General features: G+C 40.5%; 1 protein-coding gene across 1 annotated transcript in view; it reads left to right on the top strand.

Moving 5' to 3' along the window:
- Positions 1 to 1,694: 1,694 nt before the first annotated feature.
- Positions 1,695 to 15,210, top strand: part of MBD2 (methyl-CpG binding domain protein 2) — a gene marked incomplete at both ends in the record, with an annotated part of 57,982 nt that continues 44,466 nt past the window's right edge. The window contains one exon of the mRNA XM_084252531.1: positions 1,695 to 2,233. Within this exon, the coding sequence (XP_084108657.1) occupies positions 1,695 to 2,233 (539 nt within the window). The remainder of the gene's footprint in view (positions 2,234 to 15,210) is intronic.

Genomic DNA, 15,210 nt, shown 5'->3' with positions numbered 1-15,210 from the left:
GTTGTGAAGCTGCCCGCAGCCTCTGCAGTGCCTGTTAGATACCCGGCCCCCAGCAGGGATCCCACATGCCGCTTAGACCTCTCCTGCCGTGCCCGCTGCTCCCCTCAGCAGTGTACTTCGGTCCTTCTGCCTGCTCTGCTCCCCCCTCTGACTCTGGTGAATTCTCTCACCCTCCTTTGCTTCTGACTGTACCCAGTGCTTGTATAAATAAATCTTTAAAAAAAAAATTCAATTCTTAGTCTATTACTATTTTTACTTGCCAATCATGCATGCTCTTCCTCAGAAATCTTACTTGCAGTGTGGATCTCAATCATCACTTTCAAGATAACTTTCGAATGCACTCCAGAACCCAACTCTCTCCTGAAATCTTTACTTCAGTAAATTTCCAACTTTTTGCAGGACAGCTTTAAACACACTTCCTGGAGGAAGCTATCAATATTATCTCAGTGTATCCCAAATCAACAACATTAAAAAGAAGTCTAAGGTCAGGCTCAGAGACAAATGTGTGAGTTAGTGAGTTTATGAGTTAGCGTTTGCATATATTAAAAAGGAAATTTTCCATTGCTTTTATAGTAGCCATTTTTTTTCCTATACATTTAACTTGATCCTCAACTTTAGGTACACTATGTACAAAAACAGTATATCAATTAATTTAACAAAGTGTGCTTTATGTTTTTCAGTCTTCTAAACTTTTCATAATATATCCTCTTGAATTTTGGTAGCACATTTCTATCACTGCTAACCAACGTATAGAAAAAAATACTTCTCTAAGATTTAAATCAATTTTCTTAGTCAATTTCGCATTATTCTTTCAAATCATTCCTGTGTGATGAGTTGGCAGACCCAGAAGAATTCCTCCCAGATTTGTAAAGGCTGTGACAGCATATGAAGCTGGTCTTTGTACAAAAGTGAGTACTTACTAAGTGTTTGAATAGACAACGCAGTCCAATTTAAGAAAATACCCTAAGAAATTTGGTAAATTCTTGGTGCATTGAGGGAGTCTGGTCATCCTAAGGACCAGAAAAAGGTAAAGGCATTAGAACCGAAGGGAAGGCTCCAGTTGACCACTTCCCCTCAGAGGGCCTTGGGAAGTTCTAGGAGAACCAATCTAGGGTCTGAGGACTGAGAAACCAGACCCTGGAGAGAATGGTGGGACCCTGCGGCTCATTCCTTCCATTTGCGCTCCAAGGAAGGTTCTGGCGTAGAGAGGCGGGAAAGTGGACACCCATTAGTTAGTGGACATAAATTGATCTATTTGGTGGTAGTTCATTAATTGAGACGTAAACCTAGGTAAGGTCACCCAGTGGGGGAGACCCCACCTACCCTAACAGCAACCCCAGCCCGACCTTCCCCCCCCCCCCAGCTGACCCCGCCCCCGCAGCCCGCCTTCCGGGTTCGCGCGCCCCGGGAGGGCGGGGGCCGGAAGGGCGCGGCCGGGCTCGGCGGGCGGGGCGGGGCGGGGCGGGGCGGGGGCGGGCCCTGAGGAGGCGGGGACAAGATGGCCGCCCACAGCGCTTGGAGGACCTAAGAGGCGGCGGCCGGGCCACGCCCCGCGCGGGAGGGCCGCTCTGTGCGCGCCGCTCTATGATGCTTGCGCGCGTCCCCCGCGCGCCGCGCTGCGGGCGGGGCGGGTCTCCGGGATTCCAAGGGCTCGGTTACGGAAGAAGCGCAGCGCCGGCTGGGGAGGGGGCTGGATGCGCGCGCACCCGGGGGGAGGCCGCTGCTGCCCGGAGCAGGAGGAGGGGGAGAGCGCGGCGGGCGGCAGCGGCGCCGGCGGCGACTCCGCCATAGAGCAGGGGGGCCAGGGCAGCGCGCTCGCCCCGTCCCCGGTGAGCGGCGTGCGCAGGGAGGGCGCGCGGGGCGGCGGCCGTGGCCGGGGGCGGTGGAAGCAGGCGGGCCGGGGCGGCGGCGTCTGTGGCCGTGGCCGGGGCCGGGGCCGTGGCCGGGGACGGGGCCGGGGCCGGGGCCGGGGCCGCGGCCGTCCCCCGAGCGGCGGCGGCGGCCTTGGCGGCGACGGCGGCGGCGGCGGCAGCGGCGGCGGTGGCGGCGGCGCCCCCCGGCGGGAGCCGGTCCCTTTCCCGTCGGGGAGCGCGGGGCCGGGGCCCAGGGGACCCCGCGCCGCGGAGAGCGGGAAGAGGATGGACTGCCCGGCCCTCCCCCCCGGATGGAAGAAGGAGGAAGTGATCCGAAAATCTGGGCTCAGCGCCGGCAAGAGCGATGTCTACTACTTCAGGTACCGCCCTGGGGCGGGGGGGGGGCGGCGGGTCAGGCCGGGGTCAGGCCGGGGTCAAGGGTCAGGGGTGGCCGGGCGCTGAGGCCGGGGCCGGGCCTGGCGGAAGGCGCCCGAGCCGGGGTGGGGGGGGGCGAGCCGGGCGCGGGACAGGCGGGGTCTGAGGGGAGCCCGAGGGGGGTCTCCTGCGAGGCGGCGCCGGGGAGGGGGCTCGCCCAGAGGGGCCCCCTGGCGCATCGCCGGCCCAGGAAGGGTTAAAAGAAGGTGCAGTGCACCGGGACTGTGAAGCCCAGGCAGTCGCTGCTGGCGCCTGTCCCAGCCTGTCCCAGATTCATCATCACAGGGTGTTTGATCGCGCACACGTGGGGAATGGAGCGATCTGCAGGGACTCGGTGTCCGGGACTGTGGAGAGTTTCGTGTGAAGTCCCCGCCTGGAATGCCCTGGAGTTCCTTGGAACGCGTGCGCGCGCTCTCCCTCCCTCCCTGTCGGTGTGGCAGCACCCGCGCTCCTTTGCAAAGGGGCACTGTAGAAGTTAGGGGACGTCCAGGGCAACATGGGGCTCCCCCGGGACGCTGGCAGCGTCTGCAGACGTTTTGGGCTGTCACATCTTTCAGAAAGGGGTGCTCCTGGCATCTAGGGGGGAAAGGTGAGGGGGTGCTGCTAGATGTTCTGGGGTACACAGGACAGCCACATAGCACAAGAGTATCTGCCTCCAAACATCAGCAGTGCCAAGGTTGAGAAATTTTGGTCTGAATGATTCAAGGTTTTTGGCTTGGTGTGACCCTGCAGCCCTCTGGTCGTGCTGTCCATGTATGTCATTAGTTTGGATGAGCCAGCAGGCGCAGGAAGTGTCTGTAGTATTGATGTCAGTGGAATTTTGGTTATCAGCAATTTACTGATGTTTATAAACGACCCTATTTATAGGAGAGGTTATAACCTTGTTAGAGTGTGTGGCTTGGAAGGTCATGTGTGTCCTATTTGAAGCATTTTTCAGGGAATGTATTTGAACCACTTGTCAGCCATTCAGCCATTGAAATAATTTTGCGCAGGATTTTCTTTCGTTGTCTGACAGCCAGTGGGTTAATACATTACACTTGGGAAAATGGTTATGCACTGAGAAATCTTTCAAATAGATTTAAAAGGTTTCGTAACACATGTGTATGTGCATGTATGTGTATATGCAGACACCCACGAGAATGTGGTTGATGCTGGTATAACGTGCATATATGAACGTATTCCTGAAGGTTGCCCAAATGTATGGATGAGGAGTTGCAGTGAATTTCACCTCTGCAAGGAAGGAAATAAAAGTGATGTTGCATTAGACCTTGTTTTGTCACTTGATTTGAGATCAAATGATAAAATGGAAAACTTACTGTAAACGTACAAGGGTGAACATTTTGTGTTTTTTCAATCACTTAATATTATATTTACTTCAACAGTATTAAGAAAGTTATTGTGGAATGAATGGTTGGTTACTCCATTTTCTCTTGTGTCATTTAGTACTATTTACAGTTGTTCATTTTTCCATAGTTCATTTTGTTTTCTTTCCAGGCAGGTAGTATGCATAACCTCCTTTCTGTGAACTATGTCTCGATGTCTTGTAGCCAATTATATTTGACAAGAATATTCTGTGTCTGGGATTTGAACTCCTTGAGGAATAAATGATGCTCAACAGAGCATCTTAAACTTTGCATTTCACTCCCAATGACATTTCTCCTGGGAAAATAGTTTGTTTGGTTTTGGGATGACGTATTTGTTCAAACTAGCTTTTGGTTATTGCAAAGCTTTTTTGTTGTTTTCTTGTAGTAGCTGGAAAAAATACTTTAAAAAGACATACTGCAGAAGAGGACATCTGATTTATGGTCACATAATATTCTTTGAATGTGTTCATTTTTCGATGTTAACTTTTTTATACCAACTCAGTAGATACTTAGTGGGGGAAAACTGGTATAATCAATAGAAAATAAACTTTCTGAACCCATTGATCTTTTTTTTTTTTTTTGTTTGTTTGAACACATTGATCTTAAGGTGAATTGCAAAGGAGAATGGTACTGATTAGCTCTAAGATAAAAGTCTTTTTATGAGATATCGCAACATGATTTGCCTTTTACTTATGCAAAATGGAAAGGACACATTGAACAGATTTTTGCGGCATGTGTTTAGTTGGGTGCTGGGAGGATCGTTATCTGTTGCTTATAGACCACCTATAAAATGTTAGTTACTGTGCAGGATTGTAACATTCAGTCTTTATTTCTTCTGAAAGATTACAGTCTCAGGTAGGAGGCCACATGTTGTAGTATGTAATACTTGTGATACAGCAAATTACTCTGATCTTATTTTCATGATTAATGATGGAGGTCACTTATTCATAGTAAAGGAGAATCAATTTTTTGTCAATCCACAATGTCAGCAATGTCACTGTTTTACATTTGAGCATTTCTGTATACACTCTACTGTTAAAAAACCAGTAGCTCACAAAACATACGCCATATCTGTTAATAGCGTGGGTTAAGAGTTAACCTTTGGTAATGTGAACACCTGCACTCAGTTGTTCACACAGATTCTAATAATGCTAACTCCTGAATTAGCCTGTCCCTGGGGAGATTAATTTAAATAAATCTGTGCTTAACATTGGGTGTGGCTGACACTTATTAATTGGAGTGAAATTAGGCTCATGGAGAAAGCCTCAAATTTTGGTAGAATGTTTTTTTGGCTCTCCCCCAAGGCTGCCAAGTTGTAATATAAGGCGTGCCTTCGTTGCCAGTTAAGCAATATAATTATGCCTTCTGTCAGGATTACTGATAGTATTGTGGCAGTTCATGTATTATCATCCAAAATATGTTTTTTAAATGGGTGTGGTTTGATAAAGTGTTGGATCCATTGGTATAGTCTCTGAAAAAGTTTATTGCCAACATTTGAAGCCATTATTTAAATAATAACTTTCTAACTGGTGTACTTGAGTCCAGTCATTTATAGTTTTTGATTCATTGCATTTGCAGATTGATAATTACAAATAGTTTTTCTTCCAAATAGGAACCTATAGTAGCTGTCCTTTTTTTGGCCTTTTATAAAATCAGTTCTAAACAGTTGGGTGTTCTAGACTTTTGCTTATAACTGGGTGAGAGACCTGGGAGTCACAGTAAACTATTTCAACTGCTGCCATAGCTAGCTGGTTGGATAGTGGAAACTTAAATAGTGAACATTTTGGCTCATTGAGATTATGATGCATGTGCATCTGAGTAGTCTCTGAAAAAAATACAGTGGAACCAGAAAACAATTAAAATAATCATAGGTGTGTGAAGAGAAGCTAGGAAGATTTCACCTTGATTTGGAACGACGAGGACTCGCGCAGAATAATTGAGGTCTATAAAGTCATGAATGATACAAAAGCTGGAATCTCTAGGGAAGACAGCAGAGCGCAGGGGTGAGAGGCCTGGAGTTGGTATTCTAATGCACTTACCATGGGTGCCATCTTCAGCACTTAAAACTTTTGTGCTAAGAGTTTTCACCTCTGTGAAATGGGTATGATTATATGATTACCTGTACCTTATAGTGTTAAAAAGTTTCAGATACAGAACACTGAAATATAATGTAGATTGCTTAAAGCTTGAGATACATTTAAGGGCTAAGAAAGCAATTCTTTAATAATTCAAGTTAAGAAACTCAACACAAATAGGTCTAAAAATGTACAGGTGTATCTCATATATACTATGAATATACGAAAATTGTACATTTTAAAAGTGGATTTTATGGTATGTGATTTTATCTCAGTACCAATACTAATAAAGAACAGGTCTTTCAGTTTCAGTTAGGTACTTAGTAAGTAAAGGCTCCTTTACATTTTACCTCACACTCAACAGGAAGTGAATTAGGCTCCAGCTGTTTATTTTTATATATTTTTAAATTGAGATATAATTGACGCATAACATTAGCTTCAGGTGTGAATATATTGAAGTTTTTCCTTACTTTGAATAAACTGTCTCTCCACATACTACTTTCTTCCTGGTGAACTTCTGTGTAGTTAAATCTGGTGTCCCCTGTACCTGCATGTTCATTTCTGTTGTATCTCTGTCTTTCTTAGGTAGCTGTCTTCTTTCTCCCAGGCACGGTGCTGAACACACATATGTTGAGTAGTGTTTACCAATTTATATGACATTTAAAATATTATAAAACAAGCCTTAAATAACTCCTTAACTTCTGCTTTATATTACCTATGGTGGTGGTGCTGGGATGACGTTGATTGAGATGTTTGGTTCAGTCCAAACATTTTTAAGTTTGTAACTTTCATCATTTGTGTTGAGGGTACTATCTAGGATAGAAAGTTTTTTTCTTTTTGTATATTAAAGATATAGTGAAAATGATAAATAAGATATTCACAGTGCACAAACATAAAACAAACCAACATTTGCTCTTTGCTGAGTATATAGCATAGGATATCATATATGGTCTTATGTGCCTTAATTTATGTGTGCTCTGTGTGACCGCTCATAATTTTGGCAGCTTTTTTTTGCTACTGGATCCTTTTAAACCTATGAGGTATAGGTACATAGTCACTTCCATTTGAAAGATGCGAAGTTAGGGCCTCCCTGGTGGCACAGGGGGTTGAGCACAGTGCTGTGAGGCTGTCCACAGCCTTGGCAGCACCAGTTGTATTCCCGGCCGGCTGGCGAGCAACCCACATGGTGCAGCAGACCTCTCCTGTCTTGCCCGCTGCTCCCCTCAGCAGTGGATTTTGGTACATCTGCCTGTTCTGCTCCCCGCTCTTTTTGGTGAATCTTCTCACCACCCACGACTCTGGCCTGTACCCCACTTCTTTAAAAAAAAGAAAAAAAAAGATTAAAAGATGCAAAGTTAGCACAGGGAAGTGCTTGAATTTTGCTGCTGTACTGAGTTAGAATCCTGATGCTGGTGGTTTTAACTCTCTAGCTCCTAGCCACCCTCCTGCCTTACATAGAGATCTACTTGTGTTCTGAAATATTGTAGCATCTATACCTAGTCTACTTTATTGAGTTTGGCATGTCACTAAAGTAGTGTAGTTATATTTTGCTTTTATATTTGCATCCTGAAGTCAACATTGGGTAAATTTTAAATCACTACTTGGTAGTGAAGCTTTTATACCAAAAGATAACTTTCCCCCTCTGTGTAACATTGGCGGAAACAAATGGAAAAATTGGTACATTAAAGCAGTTTTGTTCTGGGTAATGGAAGTGATTGTTTTATTTGTGTGTGTGTGTGTGTGTTTTACCTAGAATTGACCAATATTTCTCAGATACTCGGGCAACACATTCAAAGAAAGAAGGTAATAGGTCTTCATTTTAAAAGCTTCACTTAAATTAAAAGAAACCAAATTGTAACTTACAGGTGAAATGTAGCTTATGAGGTAATTTTAATATGATCCTGTAAAAAAGCTCATATGCTTTTTTTTCAGTGCTGAGAGACAGACCAATGTTTATTATTTTTATTTTTTTTAAGATTTATTTATTTATGCATACAAGAGCCAGGATACAGGCCAGAGATGGGGGTGGGGGAGTGAGGAGCGGCGTGTGTGTGTGTGTGTGTGTGTGTGTGTGTATGTGAGAGAGAGAGAGAGAGAGAGAGAGAGAGAGAGGATTCACCAGAGACAGAGTGGGGAACAGAACAGGCAGACTGACTGAAATACACTGCTGAGGGGAGTGGCGGGAGAGGTCTGCTGTGCCATGTGGGTTGCTCCCTGGCCGGCGGGGGATCAAACTCATGCTGCAGAGGCTGCAGATTGCTTCGTAGTGCGGTGCTTAACGCCTTGCACCCCCAGGAAGGCCCCAGACCAATTTTTAAAAAGTCTTTTTAGTTGAAAGAAGGAAAAAAAATGTATTTATTAGGAGTTTACTGTATAGCAAAAAAAGTTTCACTTGCTTTTTGTCTTTTATTTCCTTGATACTGCCTGATTCAAGCCTACATTCAGATATAAAAGACAAGTAGGTGTGGTGGATCATTTTTTTGTGTGCTATGCTAGAGGATTTTTGTTAGGGTGCAACGTTGTCATTTGTCTTATATCTGACTTTTAGAATCTGACATGCAAAAATCTCACTTGCCAGAACACCCAGCTATGTATTAGAGGAAATACATAGCTCAAAAGAAACTGATACAGAAAACAGTCTAAAAAAACTCCAACAGAAATTGACTGATGATTTTTTTAAAATGGCTTTAAAATTTCATGTGGAATATATATAGTCATAATTTAATTTTTATAGTTTACTTTTAATAATTGGAACAGAAATGGGTGACTTGCAAAAAGATGCAGTATTGTCTGTGTGTGTTTTAGATTTTACAGTGGGACTACTAAAATTCATAACCTTTTAACATACGTTTGAAATCATCTCACACATACATGCTAAATTAGAAATGAATTGCCTTATTTATCATTTTATTTACTGAACGGGGGGGGGGGTATAGTTCCCTTTCCAGCTCTTGTTTATTGATTTTTTTGTTACTATTTGCCATTTCCACTAAGAAATGACTAAGCAGATTATAAAGTGAAGTTTTATTTATTTAATAGAATCACAACTTCTGAAAGCTAAAACGTTCCAAGGAGAATGCAAATACGGCATAGAATGAAAGTTGGATATCTGTAATCTTCTGATTTTGCCTTGTGTTATTGTAATGGAAATTTAAGCTCATTTATTGGGGAATTTGATTATATAAGTTCTGTGCGAATGAATATACAATAAAATAAATAACATTTTAGTTTTTTTAAATTGAACATTTTGCATTTATCAGGAGCAATTCCGAGATTTACAAAGTCTTTTAAAGTTTTTTAAGTCATATATCTGGGTATTCCTTTCCTTGTTCTTTTTATAATGGAAGAATCCATAGATTAAAGCAAGGATGAAGGTCCTTAAAATTCCTTCTAACACATGTGTGGTGATAGGTATGCATCTCTTTAAAAAGGCCTTTCCTGGTCATCCTGATCCTCTTTTTCCTTTTTAAGCTTAGTCTGGTTTTGAATATAATTGTCTCTCCATCTTTTATTATGGAAAAAATTCAGGCATAACTCTTCGGTCTAAAGTAAAAGTAGATAGAAAAGTGTAGTGCATGTGGTCATCAAGCAGTTTTAAGAGTTACCAACTCCTGGGCAGCCTTGTTTCATCAGCTTCTAGCGCCCTTGCCCCCATCCCACTCCTATTTGGAAGTAATTTCCATACTCCCGAACATATTTATTTGTTAGTGTCCAGTCCCCAATTAACCAAAATAACCACTGTTTTTCCTTTTTCAGAAAGCGAGTTGCCTCTAAGGCAGTAGGATGAGATTAACTGGAACTATGCGTTCATTCATTTTTTAATTTTTAGTGGATCAACCTGGCATTTTTTTTCCTTGTTCAATAGTAATAAGCTTGTTTGCATGTAATTTTTGTCACATAAATGCTAGTCTATGGAATGAAAATGATTGATACAAGAATTTGGATTATATCTTAAGTCTTTCAATACCATTTAAAATTGTGTGATGATTCCTTAAACATATATGTTAATAAGAAAGGTGGAATGCTGTCACATTTTATCAGCCAAACTTAAGTACATTTCTTTCTTATGGTTATTTAAAATAATTATCCCTCACCTCAATTGCTAAGGAAATTCTTTAATGCTTAAATTTACTTTCTCAGATTCTTCATATTAAAAAAAAATCATAATTTTCAAAGAAATAATCAGGTTACGAATTTATTGTTTGTATTTAGAACATTTTATTACAGAAATTTTCAAACATATGTACAAAAACAAAATCATATATTTAAAAAAAACTGCCAAGTTCCCAGCTTCTACAGCTGTCAATCTTATTTCATTGTTACCCTAATCCATTACCCTGACCTAGCCTTCATATTTTTGTTACAGTGCAACCCCAATGTCAAACGGGTTGGCCTGACTGTGGGTCCTTACCTGCACGATTAGAAAGGACTTACAATGAGACTCAACTGCAGTTATACACAAAAAGGGTAAAAAAGGGTTTATTTACAAAAAGGGGATATGAAGAAATGAATAACTAAGGGAGAAAGAGAGAGAAATTGGTAAATGCATCCTACCAGTTCCTCTGAGCTAGGACCCCAACAGCATGCTGAAAGCTGGCAAAAAAAAAAAAAAAAAAAACCAAGGACCCCGCCAAGGCCCACATACCTCGTTATATACCAAACCTCTATGTTTAACTCCACCCTCAATTCTCAAAAATCTTCCCCTCAGTGGTGATGACATTACGGGATTTGTAGTCCTTGGTGTCTTGGATAGCTTTGGTCTGGGACAGGGGTGGGGTCCGTAAAACCTATTTGTGGAGTTTGGTCAGGACATCCTTTCCCCCCAACATTTGAAGCAAATCTGACTTCATTTCATTCATAACTACTTCAATATGCTATTTGGGAAGATGAGGTTTAAACATTGCAAGTTTTATAATCATACAGAACTCAAAGTTTAGAATAAGGAGATGCCTGTACTCTGTTTATGATTATTTGCCTGAAGCAGGCAAAATTGCTACATTTCAGAAGAAAATATTCCTGTTACTCTGCTGAGGTTTTATCATAGAGGTTCAAGGTGGATTGGTGTTTAATTCAACTCTTGAGAATTGGGAGTGGAAACATGTATTATGGACCTAGGTAAAAGACTTGATTTGTGAAGCGCCGAAGAGGGAAACTTTCTGTTCAGATTGGAGTGTGAAAACCAATATTGCTGGCGCAGAGGTCACTGGGTTAGTAAGGTTGAAAGGTTAAGGAGAGACTCCAAGAAAAAGGATCTCAAATGCATAACTTTAAGAAGTCTGGTTTCCTTTGCTAATGGGTTAAAGTTGAAAGCTTTAAACTGGAGATGTGGTCTTAGTGGTGTTTTTAGGAAGAGCAGTCCATATAGTTTAGAATGCAGATAAACTAGCTTATAGAAAATCAATTCACATGTAATGGTGGCTTACATCTGAGGTGGTGATAAAGACTTGATTTAGGCAGTGACAGCGGAAATAGAAAGGAAGGGATGAGTCAAAGATGAGTATGTAGGAACTGGATTAGTGATATGATTGAACAATGTGAGAGAGATAAGAGTAGATAAAATCTACCAGGATCTAGTGTAGAGGAAGGCTAAGGAAAGGCCTGCAAATAAAAGTTGGGATGAAAGAGTTAAAACAGTGGAGTGTGGGGAGCTGACTTTAAGATAGATTTTTGTGTCTATGTCATGTAGTTTTTAAGCAGTGGTACATGTTCTTTGCATTAATTGTTTTGTCGGTTTCCTGATTATGTTTTTTTGTAGCTCAATACAAAGGAAGTAATTTCAGAGTTTTGGTCTCAGTTGAAATCTGATTTTTTTGTTATTTGAAGCTAGGGAAATACGCTTTCAAAATTTACTCTTGAAAGTAATAAAGTAAGCTTTAACATTTAAAGAATTAGGAAAAAATTAAAAGTTGATAATTCTTTATTTTCAGACTTTCCCAGTTTTGTCGCTTACAGATTTTTCAGTGTGGAGATTTTTACTATTCCCCACAAAGTACTTCCTGACATTGTATCTTTGAACATGCTCTGTAGATCTTAGATCTGCCATCCACTTTTCAGTTACAGGCTCTTACTGGCTCTTACTCCATTCTGAATAACACCACCCCCACAGTTCATTCTGTTAGAAAAGGGTGTGAAGATGCATTTGTGCTTGCTCAGACCTCTGATCTCATGGTTTGACTAAACACCATGGTTATTTGTGTTACCAAAGTAACGTGAAAAATTATGTCCTCTTAGACGAATGTTTTCAGAGTGCAGGTTCATGTGCACACGGCATGTTTTTAAAGGTTTGATTTTAGTGGTGTGGACTGAAAAGTGTGTCATAGTTGTCTAGTTTAGGTAGTGATGACTACAGGTGAGTTTATAGAGTTGACAAAATGTGAACATCGCTAAATTGCAGTGACCATCATTTCAAATTTTTTGGTATCCCAATTAAACGTTTTAAGATTTGAACATCATGTGCCAAATAAAATGTATTTATTTTTGAAAAACAATAGTTAGAAATTTCTAAGTTAGGTTTAAGAAACACTTTTAAATAGTTTAATCAGAATGAAAGCAGGCAAAGATGGGCCTTCAAGTGATGGGCTGTTCTCATATGAACTGGAAAAATATAACATGTTTTTGATTTTTATTTTATCATTGCTTTCTTTCAGATATTTAGTGGCTAGGACAAATTAAAGGTGAGATCACAAATTAGTTCAGGGCGGACATATCTAGGGGGCAGTTGGCAGGGAAATTTTTTTGTGGTTGAAAGTGAAATATTAGTATTTCATTACTGGGACTAGAAGTAATCACTTTGGGCAGAGAAAACTAAAAATGACTAATATCCTTCACTAGTCTACTAGAGTTAAAAAAGAAAGTAATTTCCTTAAGGTAATACTTAGTCATGTTAAGTTGTGGTGTATCTTTTACTGGGAGCTACAGCAGCCATTTTAGAGGGCAGACAGCTGATAAAATTAGTCACTCAGGCTAATACCCGCGCACAAGTAACTGTACAGTCTTTTTGCTCATCTTCAGTTACTCCCTCAACCACTTCAAGGGTCATTTTGCCACAGATGTTCTGTACTTGACAGGCGGATTCCTGCTTCACCATTCCATGACCCTGAACCTTGTCATTCTGTGTGCTTGCCTTCAGCTTAGAGGAAGAAGGTCCCTGGTCTTAAAATCCCCTGGGGGCAGCTAGGTTGCCTTTTTTAAAAACATGCAAGAGCAGTAGCAGTTACAGAGTAGAAAATGTACCACGGTTATGAAGGCAGTAGAGTGTATGACCAGTACTTGTAGTGTCCAGTGTAGAGGCTTCAGAGAATTCCATTGTGATGACGAGAGGCAGTGATATGGTATGAGTAAGAACTGACTGGATACCAGTTGATACTCTAAATTTCTTTTGCATTTGCTAGTCGTTGAAACTTGGTTTCCACCTTCCTCCTTTACTTCTTAGATTACATCAGGTCTTTCTTAAGCATACTCCATTTGATTTTAAAAGCAATAAACATGGGAACTATTTAAGCCATGTTAAATTGCTGATCTAGAATGTAAATCATGCTGTCACGTTTAATGAATATAGTCTTTTAATTGAGTTCTTCGGTATTTAGATTTGCTTATCGAGGGGGAGTTTCTAAAACTGATCTTTAATAAATTTTATTTATTTATTTATTTATAGATATATGCTATAGTGAGCATATAGTTTGTCTTCAGCTGCAGTAGATAACTGACATATATCTTGCATGTCTGTTACATATGGAACTGTGTGTTGCAGACTTAATTTGTGAAATCCATCAATTTATTCCTTCGAAATGATATTGTTTGTTGCTCAGCCATGGTTGAGAGCCATGGTTTGTCTCTCAGCCATATGCTAAGAATAATAGTGCTTATCTTTTTGAGGGAAGTTGCTTTTATTTTCATCTTCTGAGCTCAACTTTTTCATTGTACTAATGAGATTTTATTAGGGTGATATCAAATTAAGAAATGCCATTTTATTTTGTAGAGAGTTTTTTAATTTTTGAGGTACAGCAAATAGTTTTATTTAGAATCTTATCAGTAACTTGAACATCTTATAAGGACTTCATGACTATTCTAGCTATGCTGAAATTAATTTTAATTATATAAGTGACAAAATAACTTTTTCAAATTAATTTGGTTCTTTTAGTAATAATTACGTAGTATAATAGATCAAGCATGAAAGTATTTTCCAGTTCATTTTTTTAAAATGCAGTATGATTTTTAAATAAACATAGAATTTACCAAATCTTTACTATTCAACTGATAACATATCTTGCTTAAAAGAAAATTACTTTGTTCAGTGCTACTTATGCTTGAGGGTTTAAAACAGTGGCATTTTGATTTCTGGTCGTTTGCTTCATTAGAGGAATATATAGGAATTGTAATGAAATAGAATTGCGGGAATAGTAGCATTATTTCTGAGTGGGATTGGAGAATCACTAGACAACTTCATAGATGAGGTGACATTTTTGCTGAGCTTGGAGGATTTAATAGTCTTATGACAGGTAGGCTATTACCCTTCCATCTGTAGAAACAAGGCTGGAAATCACAGGTACATGGCATATTTTGCTGACATTGAACTTGGAATGTAGTATACCAACATCAGTGGAAAATAGAGTCTGGAAAAATGTATCTCAACAGATAGAAGGCTTTTGATTTGTTATTAAGGACATACATAAAGCTATTTTGTCAGCATTGGGTAATCTGCACATTTAGAACTTGGTGCTGAATTTGTGGCTGAGGAATAGGGCAGTGAAGTATTGATATGTGGCCTTCTAGCTTGTATTAGGTAGGTGGATAGTGATGCTGTAACAGGCCAATAAAAGAAGATCAGGTTTGGGGGGTAGAAGTGTGCAGCGAGTAGAAAGGATTCAGAAGATTCATGTTTTTGACAGTATTGAGGGTTACGTGCTGCTACTTTTTTTTAAAATACCAAACACATTTAGAAATCTGGGATAGAATGAGAGCTGAAGTTTGCTTATATAGAATCCTATTTTTTTTTTGGTGTATTCTGATTGCTGTCTGTTTTGTTCTATTTCGTTACTTTCTGGTTGTTACTGTCATTTGTAGGCCGAATTCTATTCCTTGAATTGTGTTTTGGGAATAATTGTCACATAATTGTGGAAAAAGAACATTGATGTGACCTTCAGTTATCTTAAAGTTGGTGGTTGCAGAACCATAGTTTGTGACAAGTGGGGTATATTCTCTGATTTCATCAGAGTGAGTTTTTGCTGTTTCAGGGAAATCATTTCTCTTCTGTATATCTGTTGAATTATTTTTCTTTTCTTTTGGTCAGTTGATGTAGCGTTAAGTTCTAGATGTAACATGTTACCTTCTTTGAGACATATTAGACTTTTCACAATTCTCTTCTAGTGGCATGCCATGCTGATTTTTAGGCAGTTTATCCCAGCACATTTGACTCAGAAAATTTATTAAATAAGACTTTGGGGCTTTCTTCCTGTATTTTCTTACAGATCAGTGCCCTAGAGG

This window comes from Talpa europaea (genome assembly GCF_964194135.1).
Source record: "Talpa europaea genome assembly, chromosome: 13".
NCBI classification, from domain to species: Eukaryota; Metazoa; Chordata; class Mammalia; order Eulipotyphla; family Talpidae; genus Talpa; species Talpa europaea.
Note: the sequence above shows the minus strand (reverse complement) of the source record. Positions and strands in the feature narration are given on the sequence as shown.